The 26,862-nt window shown below is 32.0% G+C and overlaps 1 protein-coding gene across 1 annotated transcript in view; it reads right to left on the bottom strand.

Moving 5' to 3' along the window:
- LOC108908356 (alpha-mannosidase 2) overlaps nt 1–26,862 on the bottom strand; it is a 155,754-nt gene that overhangs the window by 76,055 nt on the left and 52,837 nt on the right. Inside the window, exon 3 of the mRNA XM_023454186.1 lies at nt 2,394–2,835. Coding sequence (XP_023309954.1) covers nt 2,394–2,705 — 312 coding nt within the window. The 5' untranslated portion in view covers nt 2,706–2,835. The remainder of the gene's footprint in view (nt 1–2,393; nt 2,836–26,862) is intronic.

Genomic DNA, 26,862 nt, shown 5'->3' with positions numbered 1-26,862 from the left:
TGAAATGCTGTTTTTATATTGTTTACTTATAAGAGAAATGGACCGAGAAATTGAAGCGGCATAGACAAAGACGGATTGTCGGGGATTAAATTTTAGCTACCTGCTACAATTTAGTACAGTCCGATCGCACACAGTTTTTTTAAAAGTACACCTCATCTATACCGAAACTATATAATATAAAAATATTGAATATAAGCACCAGTACTACATTTATTTACGATTTGCATACATAATAAGCTTTTATTATTCTCTTTCATTTCTAAATAGACTATAATACTAAATATGATTATTAATTATCCACTACAAATTATTTTTTGTAATGTTTTTAAAAAACTAAATTAATTTAAAAAGGCTAGGAAGCTGTGATATATTTATTGGAATAAAAAATACAGTTGATAAATCCTGTTAATACATTTAATGGTTTATAAAAACATCGTAATCCATACCCAGCAATATTTAGGGTTACATATAGTTTTCTTTACTTGATTAATATAATTAGTAATACTTGAGATAAAAGCATTTGTACAGAATAACAAAAGAACATAAATATTTATCAGCAATCTTTATATCTAAAAAATTTGTTATAGTTGCAAAACTTTTGTAACATTACTAAAATAGAGATTAAAAACACGAACAGTGAGTAATAATGTAATTTCTATCACAGAACCTTCAAAATTGCATCCAACATTTTCTTTGACTTGGACGAGAGATGGGCGCGAGTGTCATTTCATTTCTTTAGAACTAAATTAACATAATTCTCGTTGTTTTACCAGTTCACATGATTTACGGATTTTAAATAAAGGATACAAATCTTCGCGAGGATAATACGATATATTTGCTATATATAATAATTATATTGTACATAGTTTACACACAATACATTTTTGAACGCGTACGCATCTTTACCCGAATTTGACGCGCAATATCTCCGATGTCCGAGGTCTGTAGGTTCGCAGTGTGTACAACTGCTAGTCAATTATTAGCGCTGTTGCCACATCTACATAGTCTTTATGCGTTCATTAAATATAATTTAAAACTACTTAAATATGATATTTTTATGTTGTTAATTAGTCAATATGGTATGCTATGTGCATATGAGTAGATTTCTTTGCTATATAGATAATGTTTATCGCAAATAATTTCAATAGAATTTAATTTTTTCAAATTAGCAGCGTGCTTTAGCCCCATAAGAAAAGCATAGGACCGCCCTGCGCTCCTTACTTTCCTCGGACCCCGATATACCTCCTTAAATAAGAAATATTAAAATTATGTTTGTATTTTCACACGGTAAACCTGGTAAGTAAAGACAACTAAAAAATATTAAATATGGCAATGAAATAAATATAAATTGGATCAGAAGCATCCCTGTCAAATTTTAGTAGGTATGTTTTTTTTATATGGATGTCTCTATACAATGTCACAGTTATATGTAGTGCCTGCTATGATTTCTTTAAGCGGTTATGCTTTGTAAAATCATATTAAGATTTTTTATGGAAAATGGAAACCACCACAGCCACCCTATAATGAAATTTCAAATTCCATAAAAAAATTTCAGAAAACTGATAATAATTATTGATAAAACTTGTGAAATGGGGTTTATAAAGATGCTGAGTGAAGCTACGTTATCAGATTTTCTATAAAAAAGACACTAATATAATTCCACCAAAAATCTTGTCTTGTTTTGATTCTAAAATTTGGTGTTCGGGATGAAATCTCAACACCCTGTATATTGTTTATGATTGTTGTGAAATTAGTTTATTATTGTTTGTAATAGGAAATCTACTCGGTAATGTATAGGTATACAGTTTTATTCACATAACATTATACTCCCTCGCCCCATCTTTGTTGATTTCGTATTTAGAAAAAATGGCATATGCCAAAGTTGTACGAAGTTTTCTTGTCATTTCAAAACACTACTCAGAAAAACAATTGCATCATTTCAAAACTGTTCTTACAACAACAATTGAATATTGTATTTTGGAGATACTAGCCAAACGTACATTTTTTTAAAGAACACCCTGTATATTTATTCAAATTTCCATAAACTGCCTCTTCGAAATTACAATAATATAATGTTTCATAGATTTATTTCTAATAATAAGGAAGACATGGCCACAAGATTATGCTAACAATAAACTCTTATTAGGACTCTTTTGGTCATACCTCTCTGAACCTATCAAACTTTATGTGACTGTAATGTTAAGGAAGCGCGAATATTTTAAAATACACAGAGTGAAAAAAATTAATCAAAATAATTATTATTGTGCAAATTATGTGACATGTTAATTGTGTCTTTGGTGCTTACCATTTTTTCCTAGATAAAAAGATCAAAGATATAAGGGGGTAGAACATTATGTGAATGTCACACGCTACACTTAGGACTAACGACTCACCTGAAACTCAAAGTCCTTAAACACGTCCGCAGTACTGATATCCGCTTCCGCCGCCCCAAGTCTCGGACACATCTCCAAATCCTTCTTCAGAGCCGATGCGTCCGCCGTATGATCTTTAAAAGCACGCCCAAATTTCGCCCCATCCACTTCATTCTCCACCATGGACCTCGTCTCCTGTGAATGACTGCCCCTGTCGCTGACGTCGGAAGTGTAGCTGGTGTAGTAGACACATAGGAGTATAGTCAGTCCTATGGCTGTAATGGCGAAGCCCTTTGGGGACAGTTTCCTGCATATTCTGCTGGCGACCGTCATGATTATGCGATTCTTCACACCGGTGTAGTCATATTTTATAAAGTCTTGTTTCTGATAGCGCTGCGTGGTGGAAGAAATGGTGGATGATATCGAACGGCAAGAGTACTCCTCGACTTACATTGACAACCACCTGAAAGAAAAGGAATGTTACTTGAATTGCTCCATACAGGATGTAACAGCGAAGTAGAGACAACTTTTCACAGCTCTGGTAATGTGGATAATACAAAAAAATGTCGCACATAAAAGTAGCGTCAAATCAAATTCTTCATCTACAGGGTGTTTGTAAATAAGTGCGAAATATTTTAGGGAGTGGTTTTAGGGAGTTATTTTGTGAAAAAAGTTCATATAAACGTAAGTCGAAATATGCTTCGTTTCCGAGATACAGAGTTTTTAAATTTAAATTCATTATTTTTATTAATTATTTCAAAGTTTTAAAGATATTGAGATATTTGAAAAACGCTTTGGAGGGAAAAATGGGCATTTTTTGGGGTGATCAAGATATTTCTTTTTACACAAGTGGCGTTCGTGCGAGAATGCCACAATTTTTTAATAAAAAAATGGTATGCCACTGGCTTTTCCCGTTTTGATATTTATTTAGAAATGTGTCATCAATTCTGAATGAAATTAGTCTCTTCAATTTTATATCGTAGGATGCACCGTTTTTAAGCGAAAAAATAAAACATATTTTATTGCAAGTTGTGTATTTTTAATTTCTATTGATACATCATCTATACTCCGCGGTCGAAATTATAGAGAGTGACTCATCGCTAGCTTTTGGACTAGTAAGGGGGATGAAGCGTGCCAGGAACGAAAATCCATTGGCGTGTCTGCGTAAAAGGCAACAAGATATAGAAAATATTGAAAAATTATAATAAAACATAACATCTAATATTTTTCTACGGTTTGCTGTAACCGGCACTTTGATCAATTTTAATTATTACAGCATTTTAAAACGACCCAGTTGTGTTTTTTTAATTTATAAGTTTATTATAGCCATGGAATTAGACCCCTCGTCTACGCTTATGCTATGACGTTTCTCAGGACGGATAAATCAAGTCCGGTTACACTCACTAAAAAAGAATTTCCCTATTCCTTACCAAGTGCAAAAGACAGAGATAGAATATAGATCGACGTTCAGTGTAACTCAGTCTATAGACGATTATAGATTCTGTCGATGTGCGTAGCGAGCGGCACAAAGATAAATAATATTGAACCGTATAAAAATCATTTTATATTTTATACGCATTATGGTAATAGTGTTTTTATATTATGTCTGAACCACTCTCTATAATTTCGACCGCGGAGTATAGTAGGTTGCTGTTAATATTTCTAAATAAAAAACAACCAACAAATTTCGAGTCAATATCTTTAAAACTCTGAAATAATTAATAAAAATAAATTAAAATTAAAATTTAAACATTCTGTATCTCAGAAACGAAGCATATTTCAATATACGTTTATATGAACTTTTTTTCGCAAAATAACTTAGGCAACCACCCCCTACAATATTTCGCACTTATTTACAAACACCCTATACAGGGTGAATATTACTATACTACTTGTATACTGCAATTTATTAATTTTAAAATCACTGTTTATTTTTGAGATAAAAGACGTTAATTATTTTTTATTCCAAATCAGAAATATTTAATGCCATGTGAAAAGATGTATCGGAAAGTGTGTTTTTTTAACATAAAAAATTCTGCATTTATCTAAATGTACCCTCCTTACAATTGTACCAAAACGGTAAAAACTACGCAAAAAAGTCAGGAGATCACTATCGTTCCAAACCATTTTGGAACGAATTTGTTCCGAGATATTTAAAGATATAACATTTTTTTAAACTTTAATAGCCTGTACTTCTAAAAATTATGGAATTTCGAAATTAAGTTTGTACACCAAAGTGTCATTATTCCTACTTCCTCTATGGGTTTCTGAATTTTCATGGATACATTTGACACGCCCTGTATATTTCCGAAATTAAACACTATCACAAGATAAGATTGTCACCTCTCATTCAAGTGTGAACAACTTATTCTCTGTGTTAATTACGGACGTTAACAGTTCCTAATTTCAAATCATAGATAACTTGATTTTTTTAACGGTATATAACCTGTGTTAAATTTGACATACTGATGTAAACATTTTTTTTCGACTTTATTCAAGTGTAGGATATTGTTTATATTATTTATGACTATTTTAGCGTTAATAGATGGATGTCACTTTGATTGACTGATTAAAAAAATGAACTTAGTTGACGTTCAGAAGAAATGAGACACCCTGTATAATCGAAAATCATTTAAAAATGCGAATAAATTGATTTGGAGTATCTTTAATTCGATATAATAATANCTGCGAATTGACAAATTTGAAAATTAGTGAGGTACAGGACGTCGGCAATTACCTACTTGTTTCAATACCTATGACACCAAGACGGGCATTTCAAGAAAATTTACAATTATAGAAGAAGGATTTTAATAATAATAATAATAATAATTTATTTTCCTTTTAGACATGAACAACATGTATAGGAATAGTCACACAAACACAAACATAAATTACATTGAAGGACAGAACTCTAATGCGGAATACAAACACTTATCTATTCAATATTATTTCAATTTTGTTTTGAATAAAAACTCATTATTTACATTTTTTAGTTTCACAGGTAAACAATTAAATATTTTAGGCCCTACAAAGTTTGGAGAACGAGTAGTTAAATTTAATCGTGCAAATGGTACATGAAAATTATGTTTTTGTCTGGTATTGACATTGTGATACTCGTTATTTATCACAAATTTGTTTTTGTGTTTGAATATGTATACACATATTTCAAAAATATAAATTCTATAATGTTTAAATATATTTCTACAAGAATGAGTACTTGAAACACCAAACATACATTTTAAAACACGTTTTTGCGTAATAAAAACATGGGACAAGAGAGTTGAATTACCCCAGAAACAAACACCATATCTCAATCGGGATTCAACTTGGGCATAGTATAAACAAAGGAGTTGATCGGTACTGTTCTAATATTTCGAAATAAATAAGTTATTGAAGACAATTTTGGTATTATATTTTTACAGTTACATTTCGAGTTAAGGTTTGTGTCCAAATTTAGACCTAAAAATTTTACTGTCAGAATCAGTAGGTAGAGAACTACTACTAATATTCAAATTTATGTTTCACAATTTCTATTTTGAGTAGTGCAAAATCGAAGTGCTTGAGTTTTTTCAATATTAAAATGTAATTTTGGGGCAAACCAATTACTTAAGTTGTTCAATAAAATATCACATTCAAGTTTTAAGGTTCGATTTGACATTAGATATTACTAAAGATGTATTAGTATTAGGTGAGAGAGTATCGATATCATTTGTATATAGTAAAAAATAACACAGGGCCTAAAACAGATCCCTGTGGTACACCCAACGTTACCAGAGAGCATTCCGAGTTATATTTACCACAAACATTCTAATTATTATAATTTATGCTTACAAAGTAATGATCCAATTTAATGCGGGTCCTCAAATACCGTAGTTATTTAATTTCGATATTAAAATTTCACGATTAACACAATCGAATGCCCTACTAAGATCGCAAAAGATCCCAACAGGACACTCGCCGTTTTCCAAAAAGTTTAAAATTTTCTCATATAATAAGTGTACAGCTGTAGTCGTAGATTTGATATACTTTTTGTTTATTATTGCTTTATCAAAGCTATGGAATGATCCATCCTAATGGGACCCCTGTATGAATTTCAAATTTGGTACATATAGTTCCATCATAGCAGTTATCTTCCTGTAAAATAAAAATGAATAATGGCCGTCGAAATTAAGACATATTTGGGAGGTTTCAGATATCAAAAAAAAATGTTAAAAAGAGTTGTTTCTCGCATATTTGAATAAACATTAGTCATAGTTAGTTACTATTTTTTTATTCCGTTAGTAAAACTTTAAAAACTGTGACAATATTATGTCACAGAAGCTGTAGAAAAATTTAATTTACGCGTTTGATACTCTTTGTTCAAAACTATATTATACTAATTTTCACCTCCATGTTCCGCTAGTAGCCATGCTTCTATGGCAATGGGTTTTGCATTTTTAATCGCGCATCCAATGAAATAAACTCAAGAGGCATAAAAGTTTAAACTGAAAATGATCCATCTAAATCCATAAAAGATTAACTATTTTAAAAGTTAAAACCATTCGGATACCTTCTAACTGCGATAACACCGCAATTTTAGTTGTAGATAGCTATGAGGGAACTGTAACCAAAATTATCTTTCGGTCCTACACCCTGTATTTGTTATTTTTAATGTAGTACAGCCATCAACTTGCAAACTGTAACGTAATTTTAAAAAACTCTGTCTCGTCTAATGCTCTAGTCTAGAAAAGGAACTCATTGTGCTAAGTGCGTCGTCCGTATCTGTTTTACATGGTAAAACACAGCAGCATAATTGAATTTATGCAAATACTTTCTTTGATATTGTTTCAATAAGGAAACTATTGTTAAATCATGAATAAAACTTTTGTTCTTTGATCAGACTGACTCCGTGATAAAATATATCTCCTATTACCACTTCGTGAACTCGCAGGAGTTCCTCAACGTCTCAAGCTCAGGAATTATTAAGTTTGTTAAGCGACATCTGCCTTAGCTGTGTCTGGTTATTAAATTAAAACTGATAAGAGTGATAAGTCATTAGGGTATTCAAAATTGCAGCTAAGTAACATCCATATTAAGTTGAATTAGGGTAATTAAGGGTTATTTAAAATAATAAGTTATTTATTAATAGAAAAAAAGTGCTAAAAGCTTCGGAAAAGTCGACTGTCATCGCTATAAAATCATAGGCATAAAATGAAGTGCATAATTAACTTCATTTCGTGCTAAATTGAAACGTACTAGAATAGTGCCTCTGGCAGTTTATATTTTCCCGAATTCTCATCCATTTAAGGGGCTCCACATATTTTTTCTCTGTACACTCATTTTCCTAACGGCGCTTTCCACTCAACGGAAATATTTCCTTAAATACTGGCGCTTTCCAACCTACCCCGCGGTCGTTTGTATAAACCGCAAGTCATTTGTTTCCGCCGTATTAAAATCTAGCGTTACGAATTATTTACCATTACAAAAACTATGGATTTACGGTTTAGTCGTAAAAAAGAGCGAGTGCAACAGCCCGTTTAACCTTTTCAGGGGATTAAAATTAGTGCTGGCAACTGAAATTGGTTTTTTGGATAGTCGGTTAACCAGATTCGGATAATTCGGATTTTCATGAAATCCGAAAACCGGTTATTCGGTTATTCGATTCTTCAAATATCCGAAAACCGGTTATTCAGTTATTCGAATCTTCAAATATCCGATTATTCAAATAACCAATTATTCGATGATGGACTTCCTTTTGTTTAGGCACCGATTTGTCCAATTGCAATTGACCTTTTTTTTTGGAGATCGATTTCTTCGTAAACAAATTTGACTCCCACATTTTTTTTTAGATAATTTCTCCGGGTCTGTCTTTGTAAAGCACCGATTTTCAGATATCCGGTTTTGGCGATTCAAGTAACGGGTTATTCGAATAACCGGTTTTAGCAACTATTCGACTAACCGGTTTTATCTGAAATCGGTTTTTACGGAACCCGGTTAACCGGTTTCACTTTTTTCCGGTTTTTGCCAGCACTAATTAAAATGACGAGACGCTATTGGTACAGGATACATAGCGGTGTAACAGTGACATTATACAAGAGGTAAGCGGATTTGTTTGAAAATTTTGTTCGACGAAACCACTACTGACTAAATTTTAATTGTAGAAAGTAATATAACTTATTTGTACTGATTGTGAGTGAAACATGCTTGAATACCTCTATCTCAAATGAATCAATAAATATCAGATCTTCAATTTATTTCATAAAGACAGGACGACTATTAATGGTGATGTAACTATTTAGATTCATTAAAATAAATTCAAAAAATTTTCCCAAAATGTTTTTTTATGTAAAATTTATGTATGTAAAACCTTTCTAATCTCATTCTTAACTGAAGCCCCTACTAGCATTAAATTACAACAGCAATATCTAGGAAACAGCTAGATAAATTATATAAAATAAAAATTTAAATCTAAATTCATTAATTAAAAAACATATCTAACATATTAATTGTAATTATTTAATAATGTACTCTTGCAAAGAAATATATTTTATTCTTCTTAAAATCACCTTCGACAAAAACCAAATGTAAATACATCCAGGAGAGAAAGATCTTAACTATTTCTGCTTTTTGAAGAGTCTCCATTAATAATAAAAATAAATTAATTTGAATTTATTAGTTTATTTGATTAATACCTTGAAAATGAAATAAAAATACAAGAACTAATAATAGAATATAAATTTTTATAAAAGAAATATAATGAAATTAGCAAATATTGATGAGGCAGAAAAACAATAAAACTCCTTGGTAACTAGATAATATGCTGCTGAGACAAAGCTAGATTGAATGTAAAAGAAATCTATAAATGCAAATAAAAAATTGGAAATATTTTGGGGTGAACTTAAATCGTGAAATTTTACGTTTAATAAAAACATTTTTTTTTACTTTTCTTTTATAGATAGTATTACAGCAAATAATATACATACTCGTGATATTTTAAAGTATTACAATCTGAATAATGGCTTTTAACACTAGTTTCAAATTTAGTTTAGTTTCAGTAGATTCTATAAAAATATTCAAACCCTAAAAAATGCATTAACTGGTATTGATTTCTTTATTATGCTCTTTATAAAATTATGATTGCTCACATTATTATCATTTTGCTCGACTGTATTCGTAGAATAACTTTTATGTCTCCAATATCAAAAATAAATGACCCCAAAGCACTAGCGGATTTGCATCCGATTAGCATTTTAGCAAAATTACCAAAACTTGCAAAAAAAGTAATAGCAATTCATTTACGACAATATATATTTTAATTTTTTGAAAGCTTTTCTGTCTGATGGTTGCACTGTTGTAGTGTAGGTAACTTACGATATAGTTCAAGTTTTGCTTGTTATTTTTAACCACGTATCGGGAAGGCTTAATAAAGATAGAAAATCGGAAAAAAACAATTTTACTCGCCTTTTAAAAATGATGGCAGATGGCAGATGCCCGGATGCTCGGAAAATTTTGTAACGTAATGTCACGAGCAATTGTCAGTTCTAAGCGAACAGCGTTGCCAAGTTCACATCATAATGTGTGATTCACTTTTACTGTGGGTTCCACGTTCCACGTTAAACGTATGCAAGTAAATAAAGGAGCATGCTGCATTTTATTATAAATAATTTTAACAATTGTATTAACTTAGTGCAGAATGTTTTAACAAGCTTGACTTCTCGAAGTCAACTTTCGTTAAAAGAAAATAAATAAAGCAGAGGTAGTTACCTGTTTGTAGGCACACCGTATTTTACCAATAAAAAAAGTCGGCACACTACTAAATACCCGAATATACAAAATACACTACAGACGGTTACAAAACCATTAACAATTTAAAGCGTTTATTCAAATCTACCACCCGCATTTTTCCAATTGCATCTATCATACCATACGGCGCAGCGAACGTTCAGGACATCGACAAAATGACTTAAACGTGATAGAGGCTGTTTTAAATTTAGTCGAGGAGCAGCCTACTATTCCCACAAGAACAATTTCAAGGCGACTGGGGATATCACAAACCAAAGTTTGGCGGATATTGTGCGAGAATTCACTCAACCCGTACCATTTTCAAAAAGTTCAAGCTTTAGAACCAGCTAATTTCCCCAATCGTCTTGAATTTTGCAGTTGGTTCCTAAATCGAAGTGCAGCAGACCCTAACTTTATTTTTATTTTTAAAACAAAGTGCGCTGGACCGATGAACGCTGTTTTCTACTCTGGCAGAACTCGTGTTGGCATTTTAAACAGGTAAAAAACATAATACTTTCTCATAAACAATAAGTACCTACCTAGATTACACTAAAGTTTATATTTACACTAAAGTTTACATTTATTATGTAAACTTTGGTTATACGCAACTGCATATTGAATAATAAATCGAAATACTAAAACTGTGTATTATTTAATATAATAAATTATAAAACGTTAAAACGTTAATAATATTAAAAATGATAAATTGTAATAATCGTACATTCGAAAACAATCATCCCTATTCATTACATTCAATTTTCCTTTGATAAAAGACCGACAAATTTTTGCTCTACTTTGCATGGAATACGATCCTACTACAGTTCGTATTAGTCTAGGAGCCAGATAGGGTTCCGTTTACTAGCTATAAAAATAAACTATTTACGGCCATTTAAACATTTAATTTGTTGATAACAATTAAACTGACCACTTTCAGGCTTTGCGACCAAGTTTTTTGGATTCAGGAGCTCAAAATACTACGAATAAGTTGTTTGCAGCCGTGGCACTCTGGTTGGCCACGGCACCCTATCTGGCTCCTAGACTATAGTACACGTGCAAATCAAAAGTGGGTCAGATAGAAAGAAGGTTATATAACATAGACACAGGTTAGCGTAAGTCGGAAACACGTACCGAGATGTTTATTTGTCTCCGTCCGATTGTTTTTTTTATCTTCTATTACTTATAGTCAATATTTTTTCACCCTCTTTTTATAATTTATCTACTGAGTGTTGTTTTTTTATGTCATTATTTCTGTAATGAAATGGTTATGAAATGAAATTTAAATTACTTGAACTCTTGGAGTTTTGTAACGTCAATATTAAATTTTATTTAAAGTGAAACAGAACTAATTTATTTGCAGCCGTAATATTCACATTTGGTCAGATGAAAACCCGCACACTACTCGTCGGTTTAGCTTTCAGAGGAGATTCGGTGTCAATGTATTGGCAGGGGCAGGAGTATATGGCGATCGTTTCATTGGGCGGCATTTTCTACCTGAACATCTGAATGGGCCGCGTTACGTTCAATTTTTAGTAGAATTGTTTGAAAACCTTCCCCTTCAGATGCTACGAGATATGTGGTATATGCACGACGGAGTTCCGGTCCATTTTGCTCGCGATGTCCGTGGATTTTTAGACGATCAATGTCTCAATCGGTGGATAGGGAGATGAGGGCCTATAATCCTATGGACTTTTGTATATGGGGTTATATGAAATTTGTCGTGTATCACACCGAGGTAGAGAATGTAGAGCAGTTGCGGAATCGCATCCGCCGCTCAATTATCCAACGTGTACACTTGTGCATAGACGGTAATGTATTTGAACATTAAAAAATTATCATTGTGATGTTGATAAAAACTGATTTTTGGCAAGGCATGCTCAGACCTCCTCGAAGTTCTTGCTGGGCAACAATAATAATTTAATGTGTTTATTGCATAATTATAAAAAATAATTTAAGTATAGCATTTTAAATTATTAGCCTGAAAAGAGGGTTAAATATTGATTTGAAAATATTTTTTTCTGCTTAAATATGCATTTAATTTTTTTTTAATCACACCATCGTATTATACTCATTTTTCTCTATCTGCTCTCAAAATTAATGACATTATGACTGAGTCACCCTGTATAAATCATGTTTTTTTATTTTTTTGCATAAAATAATAGAATATATATGAAAATGAAATACATATGTGTTAAATATGTTATCTTTTGAAATGCATTTTTTAAAAACCACTTATGAATTGTGCACTTTGAAGGAAAAATTAAAGAGACACAAAAGTTTTATTTGCAAATGGACTATTGAAATCTACAACAATTTCTTCAGACGTCAAAAAGCTTTTTTGAAGGCACATCTTGAACTTATCTTACCGCTACATCGTTTCTTTCCTTCAACTAAAACAGAAGCGCGCTAAAAAAATTTGGCCGATCCTCGTGGAGTGCTACTTTTCGAGGCGTATCAAAACAATCAATTAAATAAAGGTATACGTATTATACACGCCGCGGGATCGAATCAAGTCATATCAGGCCCAATTTCCTGTCGGTGGGTCCGGAGTTCTTTTTGGTTGGCTGCAATCAACGTCATTCAACCGGCCACCTAATCACTCATCTGTAAAGTGATTTTGACAGACGAACTATTTTGTTAGTAATGAGGCGAGCGGAGCGCGAACGCCGGCAACAAGTGGACGGTGAAAAAATGAACTGGTTTTCAGGAATTCCGATGCAAAATAAATCAACGCGTCCAACTTCGAGGCAATTATTTAATGTTTTTTTCCTCCCTTCAAATACGTTTTTGATGTATCGCTGTACGAACGCGATGGCGTCAAAGACGAGAGAGAACTGACTTTCATGTCGGATTATACGAGCAAAAAAGGGAACGGTGTTAATTTAAAACCGAATCAAATCACTGGAGAAAGTTAGATTTAAAAAAACTAAATCAAGTACATGGGATAACCGAAAATAAGAAAACGTACTTACCCCCCATTAAAATTGTAAAGTTTAAAAAAGAATGACAATGCTTTGAAATATATACAAGGTTTTCACATTTAAGTGCTGTTGACGAAATAAGCAAGAAATAATGTAGTTCAAATATGCACTTTTCATTAAACAAACTTTTGTAATGCAGATGGGTGCTTCAGGAGGAATAGTAAATATTTTAGTATGTTATAATATCGTTTATTTTAAATCAAAAAGTTCATATGAATGTGTGCCTCAATGGTTACTGAGATACGGTGGAAATAAAGCACAAACGAGTCATCCATCCATCCCCATAGACCAAGGGTCGGCAACTGGCGGACCGCGGTCCAGGTCCGGACCGCGGAAGGTAAAATACTGGACCGCCAAAAATTTTTTGAAAGTATAAATTACTCAAATAAATTATTTTAAAAATGTTTTTTACGTTTAAGTATCATTTTTTCTAGTATTTTACAATTGGGTGAGTGTGTGAGTTCTTAATGGTTAGTAAGCAGATTAAATTTGAGTTCTAATTAAAATAAAAAAATAAGAAATATGATTTTTTTCTGGACCTCGTTAAAAATTTTCAAAAGTATCCGGACCTCATCTAAAATTACTTGCCGACCCCTGCCATAGACCTATGCTGACCAATTGATGGGACCACCACGATCAAAAGCTTTAGATTTAGATATTATGTCACCTGCGGCTATAATGAGTGGAAGCGCCATCCTGTTGGAAAACCATACTGGCCCTTGTGCCCATCGGAACATTCTTTAACAATATTGGAAGTTTACTCGACAAGAACTCTAAATAACTTGTCGCTGTTAGACGTTCGGGTAATACAAAGGGCCCAATCTATTGTCAATTATTCCGGCCCAGATATTTACGGAGGAAATTCTTCTTATGCTTGTAGATGGACTGCGTCCTACCAATTGAAGAATATTTTTACTATTTCTACTTCATTCACATTTTGTTCAACTGCACGTTCAGAATTAAAACGACTACTTCGAACAAAGCCTGTATTTCGTAGTGTGTCGAATGTTTGAATAAATGCTCTTGAATCTGGTAACACTCAGTTAGGAAATCGTCTTCGATACAAGCAGCAGGAGCTCTTCCATTGCAAAACCCATAACAAAACACCATATCAGCGTATTCAGCGTGAGAAAAAATGTGTGGCATTTATAATTTCACATACATACGACGACAAATCAATGCTAAATGTCAATTATTTGGTGAGAGCCTACTCAGTAATTTATCTGTTTTGCACTGGACGCAATCGACATTAAAATCGCTATATCTCAATAACCATTAAGATTTGAACACAAATGCATATTAACTTTTTTATTCAAAATGGTCATCTGGTTTCAATTCCTAAGTTAGCTGAATCTTGAATAGATGCAGATGCAGATATTTTGTTAAAATCCGCTACATTGTGCTTTTTGAAATGATTAATTGCAATGACCGAGAACGCACTGAGGTTACCGGAATTTCTGCCACAGTATCTCTCACCATAGTCGACCAGTACGAGACCGGTTTGTTTTTTATTGTCTGCAGCTGAACCTGTTTGTTCAAATTTAGCAACTAGTCTCTACACAGTTGTGTCTCTACACACTTGTTTCAATTGAAGAGTTCCTTCTACCGCAAATTCCACGTAATTTGCACACAGTCTCGGTTACACACTCTCCGCAGTTGTAATGAATTTTCATACTCTTCAGTCGCTCATCCGTCCTATAGCACTCCATTTTGTTTACCTGCAATGTGTTTACTACAACATGTGACTCGCACAGTGCGTGCTGCCAACTCTTCCAAATGACAATGGTGTCCAATTCAAATCCTGCGTTACTTTTGGAACACCCTTTATATTCAAAATTGCAAATCCAAAGTCTAATGAAATATAATCATATGATGTTATTCTACACCTAACAGTCTTACGATTTGTAATTTGAGATTATAGTTCATAAATATGGCCGTTCTTTAATTAATAATAAAAATAAATTTCATTAGTTTTTTACTTATGATAATAATTTGTACACCTATAAATCGAGACACATTGTATGAACGCTTATGTAAAAATTATTTGATTTCTTAATATTTTTTAACGTTTTAAGTACATAAGTTCAAAAAATTGTAAATAGAATTCCTCATGCTTTCAAAACAATTTGCTGCCCATTTTTTTATTATTGATCAATGATGAAATATTATTAAAATATCCTTCACATACAATAAAACAAATTCAACCAAAAAAGTTACTTGAAATAGATTTGTTTCACATTAAAACACTATTAACTTGGAGGACAAATATAAGTAAAAGTAATTTTATAAACATAAAATAACTCAAATTAATTCTTCGTTTATTTACAGTACAGTAAAAGAAATTTACTTGCTTTTCCTAGCTGAAATCAATAAGCCTACTTCTGTTTTCGATTGTAGCAAGAGAATGAAACTTTTTAAATCCTATTTCGCGTTCCATTATTTTTCTGCTTATTTTTAAGACTGCTGTTCAAATAAAATTCCATACAGTCCTTTTGTTTTTCATTTAATATTTTTTTTTATAAAATAACTTGTAAAACATGAATGTTTTTTGTGTTGCTGGAACAGTCGTAAATAAAAATGTGTAGTAAATGCCATTTGGATAAAAGGGTATCGTTTACTTTTCACAGTCCACAGTCAGGAAAGTTTAGATCGTCTGTGGCAAATCTAAGACAGTTTGCTGCAGAAGCATCTTGATGCATAGCTATAACCTGTGGCGTAGCTAATAAATTAGCGGTTTTTATTTAGCTGAGATCTTAGCTATTCTGAATGATGTTCCAATTAGGTGAGATTTTAACTGAGATCTCAGGTAAATAACAATTTACTTATCACTATCATTCATTTTATGAGTTTTATTAATTATCTTGTTCTGTATAACAATTATCACTATAATTGATTACATAAGAGCTACGCTATCGTCACTATTGATTCCAATGTTACAGACTACTCGTAGAATATGAAGGTAAATATGTTTTGAAGTTTTGAATTTCATATTCAATTTTTACGGATTTTTTGCGGATTTTATAATTTGTGTTACGGATTTCTACGGATTTTCTCACATGGATTTACGGATTCTGGCTTTTTAGAGGCTTTAATTAAATTGTTTGCTTCTTATTTGAATGACAGACAATTTATGATTAGTTATCAAAATTTTAGGTCTTTTGCATTCTCCTACGAAGGGCGTTCCACAAGGTTCCAATTTAGATCTCATATTATTTTGATTTTTTACTAACGATGTTTCTGAAGTCATTACTTTATAAGCATTTGTTATTTGTCAACGAGTTTAAGGTTTACTCGGAAATTAGATCTTCCATAGATTCTATTTACTTATTGACAATAATGTTGCCAAAAAGAGCTGAAGTATTTAAAGATTTAGGTATACAGGGTGATTCACAACTTATCCAAAAAAATTTGGGTATAGATGCGGCGTAAAAATGGAGTCAATATCGTAAAAAAAAATTTGTGAAATCCTTATAGTTTCCGAGAAAAAAGTTGTAGTACTTTCAAGCATTACATCGCTGGACAACTGTAGTCCCTAGCATCATTCGCAGCGCGCGTGGAGAGCCACGTGGCCTCAGCGACACCGAATACTGAAATCCGATTTTACAATCGTGACTGCGATAGTGTTTACAATAGTTTTTTAGTAGTTAGTGTCAAAAATGACTTGCGTGTATAGCAACTCGGAGTTGATGGATATCGTTTTAATTTATGGTGAAGCAGGGCAACATTTGTATTATGGTGAAACATTTGTGTTAGTTTGTAGAAACTGAGTAAGACGGGCCGAATGTGTTTACACGTCGGTGGACAAAATTTTGGACAGTAGTTGTGACATCAGGTTATGTCAAACGCTTTTATTAAGTAAAACCACAAATTAATTCGGTTAATTAATAGCGGTAAAAGTAACTGAATTTGCTGATATAAAATAGGTGTTATAAAATTCTATTTATTTATTTCCTTGCGAAAGTCTTTCAAGTTTTTGTCCGTTTTTTATTACATTTCGCCTTGGGTGAGGTCAGGTTTTACAGTGGACCAGTTTCCAGAGCTAATTTTTTTATAAGTTCTGAATCTTCCTGTATATATTTTAATTTTGAATCGTTAGAAACAAGGCGCAATATACATATGCGGTATTTACATAACCTTTTGAATGGTAAGATTAATTGCCCTGAACTTTTAAGCAAAATAAATTTTTTAGTACCTCGCGAAAATTGTAGACAGCGAGCCTTATTTCATTGTGTTGTCCCTCAAATTTATCTTTTAACAAAATCTCCTATTTCTCTACAATAACATTGCAAATAACTAAGATATTCATAATGTTAATTTAAATAAATAGTATTTGTAACCTCGTTGCTCGTTTAGCTTAGCATTTCTAATTAGTCTTGCTGGTATTTAGTTGAAACAGGCAATTCAGCTTGTTTTGTTTTATTAGCCTCTTTTATGTTTTTATTTATATAAATATTATAATAATAATTTATTGGTTTATGTAGGGTAGATCGCTTAGTATAGGAACATTTTTAGATTGTTTTTTGTTTGTAATTAACTGTAACAGACAATTCCATTTTGTTTGTTTCATCTTATTGGTCTCACTTTGTTTGTATTGAGTATACAGTGAGTATTTGTTAAACATCACATAGTTTTTTGTTCTTTTTATTCCTGTATTTGGAATAATAAATAATAATGATAATAATAATACTAATGATAATAATAATAATAATGATATGCTTATTCACAAATTTAACAGCATTGGCATGTGGGCTAACCGCAAACGAATGGTGTGACGTCACAAGATGGCTTCCTTGCGTTTTACCACGCTCCGCTTTCATTATTTTGATGGAGACATTGTCGATTGTTGATTTTTTTAACATTAACAAATTACTGTATACTTTCTAGATACGAATTAAAAAAACATGCTAAACAAGCCCATTTGGATATGCGCCATCCAAATACTGCTTTCTATCGAAACTGACATTCGTTGGAACAGTTTTCAAAGAAACACCAATAGCCCATCACCATCAGACCGTCACTCCAAATGTCCGAGTATTATTAGAAATCATATTACTCATCTACTTTACACGAGCTGCCCTGTTTCGTGTCTGAACTTCTTAACAGGATAGACCTACATTTCCAAGTAACATTTAAAATGGGCAGCTCGTACGATCGCGGCCTTACGCTGAGGAGCAGGTTCAAGGATGTCGCCTTTAATGAATACTAAAACCCCAACCGTCTTACGCGCATCGGTATCGCTGCATCTGTCGAACTTGGAAGAGTACCAAGAAGAATGATAATTCAATTCGACTGCAGATGCAGCTAAATTCCACAAAAAAAAAAACGAACGACGAATTCAGCATCAGTACTTTGAATGAGTATGAAGGTACGTAAATGTAAATATTCCAATGTTTCGTGATCAAAAACTTCTCTCACGAAAGTTTGTTCGAGATTCCACCCTATACGGACGGGAATATAACGAAAAGACCGATGAGTGCTTAGAACACGAACCCTTTGTGTTGCTTTTAGATCATCAAAGACGCTGTTTTACGACCTGGCAGATAATGGTCTACCCTCATCCCGTAAGGGAGCTCGAATCGCAGTTCTTATACACGTATGTGCAAGTGTGAGGCAAGGAGCAAAGCTAGCCAGACAAATCCCTTTAAGCCGAGTTAAACTTTAAATACCTTTGACCAGCTCTAGATTAAATCTGCGAGATACGAATATGAAAGGAATAGAATTTAACGTTAAATATTTTTGTTAATTGCCTAAATCATGTACCTATAGTATTACTTTCAACTATGTAGTATTTTTGTAACTGACACAATTTTATGAAATCCAAATACACAGGAATTTCTATACCAGTAGCGATAATATACAGGGTGATTCAGTCATAATGTCATTAATTTTAATCACGTATTCGGAAGACGTGACGAAAGACGTAAATGAAGAAAATCAACCCATAACTCCCGCTAAGAGGGCGGCCCTGCCAGATGCTCTGATGCTTGGGAAAATATTGTAACGTAATGTCACGAACAAATCGTCAGCTGGGGCGAACAGCGTTGCCTAGTTCACATCATAATCTGTGGTTCACATTTAATTAATCCGCTTTAGTATACGGATACTGGATACATATATACAAAACCAATAAAATGCAAGTAAATAAAGGATCATGCTGCATTTTATTATAACTAATTTTAATAATTTAGTGCAAAATGTTTTAACAATCCCGACTTCCCGAATTCAACTTTCGTTAAAAAAAAATAAATAAAGCAGAGGTTTGTAGGCACACTGGATTTTATCAAATAAAAAAGTCGGCACACTAAATACCCGAATATACAAAATACACTACACACGGTTACAAAACCATTACCTAACAATTTAAAGCGTTTATTCAAATCTACCACCCTCCGTATCTCCCGCATTTTTCCCGCAAAGGAGTTAACATAACACATTTTCAAAAAATTCAAGCTTTAGAAGCAGCTGATTTCCCCAATTGTCTTGAATTTTGCAATTGGTTCCTAAGTGCAGCAGAACATTATTAACAAAGTGCTCTGGACGAATGAATGCTGTTTTACTCGCGTTGGCATTTTAAACAGGTAAAAAACATAAGTATTGCTTTCTCAAAAACAATAAGTGCCTACCTAGGTTACACCAAAGTTTAGATTTACACTAAAGTATAGATTTATTATGTAAACTTTGGTTATACGCAACTGCATATTGAATAATAAACTGAAATAATAAAACTGTGTATTATTTAACATAATAAATTATAAGACGTGAAAACGTTTTTTTTATAAAAGACCGACAACTTTTTGCTCTACTTTGCATGGAATACGATCCTACTAAAGTGCACACGTGCAAATTAGAAGGTTATTGACCTCTACACAGGTTAACCTAGGTCGGAAATACGTACCGAGTTGTTTATTTGCCTCCGTCCGATTGTATTTTTATCTTCTATTACTTACAGTCAATATTTAAATACTACATACATTTCACCCTCTCTTTATAATTTATCTAGTGAGTGTTGGTTTTTTATGTCAATATTTCTGTAATGAAATTGAAATGGTTAAGAAATGAAATTTAAATTATTTGAACTGGGGTTTTGTAATTTCAATATTAAATTTTATTTAAAGTGAAACAGAGCTAATTACTTTGCAGCCATAATAGTCACATTTGGTCAGATGAAAACCCGCACAGTACTCGACGGTTTAGCTTTCAGAGGAGATTCGGTGTCAATGTATGGGCAGGAGTATATGGCGATCGTTTAATTGGGCGGCATTTTCTACCTGTACATCTGAATGGGCCGCGTTACTTTCAATTTTTAGTAGAAAGCTTACAGCAAATAAATAAATTATCGCTATGATGTTACTAAAAAATGATTTTTGGCAAGTCATGCTCAGACCTCTTCGAGGTTCTTGCTGGGCAACAATAACAATTTAATATGTTGATTGCATAATTATAAAAAAATAATTTATAGCATTTTAAATTATTATTGGCTGACGTGAGCAAACCGTTTATTTATTGTCTTTACATGTGCGAAAATATATAAATATGGCAACATTGCATCTAGGTCGCTTTGTTCATATCGTAGCCGGCTGACGTCAGCCGGTCAGTAACAGCCTGAAAAGGGGGTTAAATAATGTTTTGAAATAAATTTTTTCAGCTTAAATATGCATTTATTTTTTTAATTATTTAATCGCGCCATCATATTATACTCATTTTTCTCTATTTGCTCTTAAAATTAATGACATTATGACTGAATCACCCTGTATGCAATAATAGTGTTGCTTTTTTTATGGAGTTTGAAGACGTCTAAGACAAACGGTTAAAGGTTATCGTTCAGTTTGCATGAATAACAACAAGTATGACGAATAATACATTTTTAAACATTTTGTTCTTTTAATCTTTAATTATTTGATAAGAAACTTAGCCACAAAATATGCAGTGGAATCTGCTCTTTAACAAAATCCACTATAACAGTAACGGAGAGCGAAGGCCTTAAGGGGAGGCGTTTATATGCGCAATTTTTTGTCCAGCATTTTAGAAAATTTAAACAAATTAGAAACAATATCTCTTCACTGTACCAGTTTGGGGGTGGGGTGTAAGACAACTGACAATTCATTCAACATAAGGAAAACAAAACATTATTTTTACCATATGGTATATCTTTGTTTCCTGAATTTTGCACACCTGTTGAACATACAGAAAATCACGTACAGCACTATAAAAATAATCACACCCCACAGAATGCTTTTAGGAAACTATTAACACATGCATTAAACACAATTACTGAATATCTTGACAAATTTGCTGGACAAAACAAGGAAGGTACATTTTCTGACGTTTACATCTTCTCCGAGATCTTTCAATGCGAAAAATTAAAAGAAGTTGCTCTAGTTTAGCGTTACACTTCGTTATATCATCCAGGGATGAATCTACTTGTTCTATCATTGTCCTACTAAAAGTTCGATTTCTTTGTCTTTAAAACGTCAGCCTTAAGGCTCATATACAAAATTGTCACGTGAAAATGTTAAAAAACAATGGAAGAGCGTAATATAGGTATCAACTGCTTTTTCTTGTCTAACACCCTCTATATTTTTATAAATTCTGATATAACGCTTTCTCAGGCTTATATAGGTATAGTTTAATAGTTCTATATATCATATTAAGGTCATAACAATATGCATAGGTAGCTAAGTGTAACAAGAGATTGCGTTATGCAACGAGCAAATGCAATCAAATTTTTGTCTGAAGTCAGTATATATAAAAATATAAATAGTGCTCCACAAGGAAAAACAGAATTGCTATCTGTACATCTGGAATGCGAAGCTTAATTGTTTTTTAATATAAGAAATGAATTCCTTGAGGAGAATTAGTGAAAGACCATATTTCATTTTTCCAGTATCTCCGAAAACTTCTTAATAGTATTTTGTCGTATCTCATAAGAAATGACACTATACTAGCCAAAAAAATTTGAAATCAAGAAAACAATCAAAGTAGGTCTAAGACTTACATTTTGAACTAGTAGGAAACTATATCTCTGGAATGCGATGCTTTTATTATTAAAGAAATTAATTTCTCAATACCTTTAAAAATATATTCGACATTTTCGGGTGCTCTTCGTATTTCCTTGACAGAAAAAGTAAAACAGGGAAAACCTCAACTCGATATTTTGATTTCAGAGATAATGTCGTTCTTAACCGTTTTTTTTTATAATGTCCGTTTTTTTTAAAGGACGTTCATACTGTTTTTTGCGTTCAGTTTTGCGTTTTTTGCGTTCAGTTATAATCCAAATTTAATTTTTTTAAAAGAAAATACCGACGCAAATACGTTTTACTAAGAAAAAATTCTTGCTTAAAACTAGCAGAAAAGTCTATTTTTTTCAAAATATTATTATATATTATATTTAGTATGCCATGAATTAATGTAATTATGAAAATTTAATAATTTATTTCCATTATTTTCAAAATATTTGTTTTCTAGAATTAAATAAATATATATATTTTTTGAATAATATTATTAGTACATAGTGTTGTACATATATATTTATTGGAAGAAACTAAATACCCAATATTAAACATGTACCTAATATTAATGACTCAAATGATTAACGGAATTCCATAGATAAACACTTACTTGTAGGAAATAAGTTTATTCCCTAAACTAAAATACTAGACCAAGGGTCGGCAACTGGCGGACCGCGGTCCAGGTCCGGACCGCGGAAGGTAAAATACTGGACCGTCAAAAATTTTTTGAAAGTATAAATTACTCAAATAAATTATTTAAAAAATGTTTTTTTACGTTTAAGTGCCAACCTTATCATTTTTTCTAGTATTTTACAATTATGTGAGTGTTTTGAGTTCTTAATGGTTAGTAAACAGATTAAATTTGAGTTCAAATGAAAATTTTTAAGAAATATGATTTTTTTTTCTGGACCCCGTTAAAAATTTTTAAAAGTATCCGGACCCCACCTAAAATAACTTGCCGACCCCTGTACTAGACATTTGTTTATGGAGCTGTAGAGTTCTGTTTCAATTGGAGCTCATATAAATTTAGAGGTTTAGTTTTGTAAATTGGCGATAATTCGCATTTGCAAAATTCATATGAATATTTTGCGATTATGAATATCGGAATAAAATCATATTTTATTTTATGTGAATATACTTAATATTAAATAAAACCAAAAATACTATTTTCTTAACATTTTTATTAGAAAAGTTCTTTCTTACTCCTTTCTTTTAAATAACTTTAGTTTTTTCGCTAAAGTAACCTTTCAATTATATCTTTTATCAGCATTCACTTTAACATTAGGTAAAAAATATTGAATATTCGCGAGAGAAATTCGCATTCCCTAAAAATTGACAGTCGTTACATTACTAGTAGCGTAATCTATAGTTAACCAACATTAAGTAAAATATAGTAAAAACAATAGAACTATCACAAAGCAATATAAATATATATGATATACACCTACTAATAAAGTTAGGAGTTTTATTTTTCTATCTGCTGTCACTAAAAGTTAATTTCAATGAAACTTTTATTACAATGGTTAATATAATCTCTTTATTTTTGTTACTAAAGCTAGTAAACCATGTTTGGGAATCTATGTTTGAGTATTTGTTTTTTTTATCGAAATAAATTTATCTGTTACAGAATACCTAAATAGCATATTATTTAAAACTATGTAAATGACCCACAATATTTTTTACAAAAAATAAACAAAAAAGAAGTAAATAAAAAAATAATATTGATAATGTTGTTCAATAAATTAATAATATTTAATTGGACAGAGCGAATATTTTAATTCATTTTAGTGGTCTACATTTTTTTTAAATAAAACAATTTTAATTCAGTAAATAAAAAATAAAGGATTTTATGTAAACATGATATTTATATAAGAAATAAATATCATTAGTACCTATGCGATTATAATGTAATATAATTAAACAATATTTAAATTATTAACTAATTAATTTTGTACTAATTGCCTTTAAAAACATAAACTTGAAATTCTCGACTACCAAATATATCAGAGTAACACAATTATCTCAATTTAAAAATTAAGACATACTTAAAATGCAAGAAATATTATGCATACATAAACCTATACACCAGGAAAATTAGCGAAAATAAAAGAGAAACTCGAAAAAAGTCCTATCCGCTAGATTATTGTAAAATTGTCTAAAGGAACATAATACAAGACATCTCTCGTCTCGTGAGTCAAAAACTTTTATTAGCTAACTTTTCTATTTAAACAAATAAGTGAGGAAAACAGTTTTTTCACTTTGCAGGGAAAACCATCAATTTTAGCGAAAAGTGACTCTCAGACAGCTTATAGGGAGTAAAATTATCTACAAAATGAGACTGGTTAAATTAAAATCGGTTAATAAACAAAAGAGTTATTGCAAAAAAACAAGAAAAGTGCCCATTTTTTAATTTGTTTATAACTATCGCATTTGTTGTTAAAATTTTATAAAACCTATGACAAGTTGAGGGTTTTGTCATACTTTAAAAGTGTGCCAAAAGTGGGCGCTGTAGGTGCAATAGTTTTCGCACAATTCTATTTGTTTATAGCGGAGGCTCCAAAAGTTATGAACTTTAAGCCTCTGTACAGACGTTAATTTTCAATCAAACATGATTCTGAAAGAGTCATTGTAATCTTAAAGACGCAATTAAGCGACCTATTAAAAAGTATCACCGTTTTTTTGACATTAACATTCTCAAATTGTGCATTAAAAAACCCTGCGTTTTTCGCTTATAAACAATTTGAATGACATTGTTGCTATTTATGCTATCTCACCGAAAATAGATGCAATAGATAGCTGGCAAAAAAATACAGTTTTAAAATAAAAAAGTACCCTCTACGACCAACAGGAGCCAAGATTAGAATTTTTTTTAAAAAAATCGTAGCGCAATTGTTTATAAATATTAAGACTTGAATTTTTCGCAAAATAAAGTTTTATAAAGTTATTTTTTTTTAACTGGGGTAGCTCGACGAAAAAATAACAATGGGCATATTTACGAATTCGTAGAATAGCCCTGAACCCCAGAAAAATTGTGTCTTTTATAATTAATTTTTTTTAATTTACAAAAATGTCACAAAAATTATTGTTAAACGAAATAGCCCCCCCAAAAACATTATTACACATACACATCAGAACAGAAAATAAAAAACATACTTTTTTGACAAAAAAAATTGTATAATTTAATATATTAATATATCCGATATTACATATGTTGTCAGAAAAGACACATTTCCTTAAGGTCAACCGATTCAGTTCTTTAGCACTTGCTAACATTGAAAGTGACATTTCAAAATCCCTAATTCTAGAAGATATTCTGGAAGAATTTATTTTAATAACTTTTAAAATAAAATTATTTGACTTTGAAAAAAAAAATTTTTTTCATTTACTTTTAATATTTATGGATTGGTAGAAAAATATGCTTATCTTACTTTGATACATACACAAAAATAAAATGAAAAAATATATACATTTTTTCATATTAGGGCTTTAGCCCCCCCAGATTCGATGACTTAACTTCGCCCATGATCCGAGGCTGGAAATCTGTTGGGTTGGTACTTCGGAACTTCACGAAGAAATTGACGAAAATTACAACATGCTCTAATTCGTCAAGAACTTGATGAAAAAATTCATGAAGTTATTTGACAGCAGATTTGGTGCATTACACTTGTCCAATTTCTTGATGAAGCAACTTCATGAATTAATTGATCAATAAATTGTCAATGTAAGAGTAATTATTAAAAATATTACATTCAAATACTGAGACGTAATGGAAGTGACCAAAGTAGATGGTTCTGCAAAAACAAACACACTGTACGTCATACTCGATTTATCCGCGCCGGTCAACGAACCGACAAATGAAAATGACTAAAAATGCTAATAACTTGATGCAGTCAAAGACCTGCCCATCTCTCCCACTCGGCACGGTACTCCTCTTACACTTTAACCTACAGCCTGCCCTCGCACGCGGCCCCGATGAACCCCCGTTAAGGTTTTTCTGGAATAATTTAAAATAAATTGGCCTTAATGCAATTTGCACTGGCGATCCCGCGACGGCTAACAACCGGAAACGGGCGGTAATGCCAGCCATCAAGCCGTCATCGCTGCACCGTGAACAATAAAATCCGGCGATTTCGTCGCTGATGATGGGACATCCATGACATAGGTACGTGAATTATTTACTTCCTAGTGCTCAATAAAAATCAGGGGCCATAAAATCTGTGCGGCGATCGCTTATGCGGGTAGGACCGCCGGTTATTTCAACTGAAAATTTAGTGCCTCGCTGAGCCCCAGCGGTATACAGGGTGAACATTTTAATAGGAACTCCGGGTAGTGTCTTCGAAGCAATATTTTTATTTTTACATGAAAGTAAGACATTCTATTTCTATTACCTTGGTTAATTAATTATTTAAGACAATTGAGTGCAAAAAATCATTCTTTATTGCAGAAACGAGTTATAAAGTGCTTTTAAATGCCGTATGAGTGATTTATAAGTTCAGCACACAGTTTATTTATTACATAGTCCACAAAATATACAGGGTGTCTCATAATCAGCTGCCAACCCTGAACAGGCCGATTCTATGATCAAAACTAAGTAAAAAAGTTCATATGAACATGGGTCCGGAAATGCTTCCTAAGGGCACAGGGACCCATTGAAGAGGGAGGAATGGAAATCATTTTTTTGCAATATCTCTCAATCGCGTTGTGATAAATGAATGAAATTTGGTATACACAGCTAAATTTTGA

This window comes from Anoplophora glabripennis, unplaced genomic scaffold, assembly GCF_000390285.2.
Source record: "Anoplophora glabripennis isolate ALB-LARVAE unplaced genomic scaffold, Agla_2.0 scaffold238, whole genome shotgun sequence".
Taxonomy (NCBI): domain Eukaryota; kingdom Metazoa; phylum Arthropoda; class Insecta; order Coleoptera; family Cerambycidae; genus Anoplophora; species Anoplophora glabripennis.
Note: the sequence above shows the minus strand (reverse complement) of the source record. Positions and strands in the feature narration are given on the sequence as shown.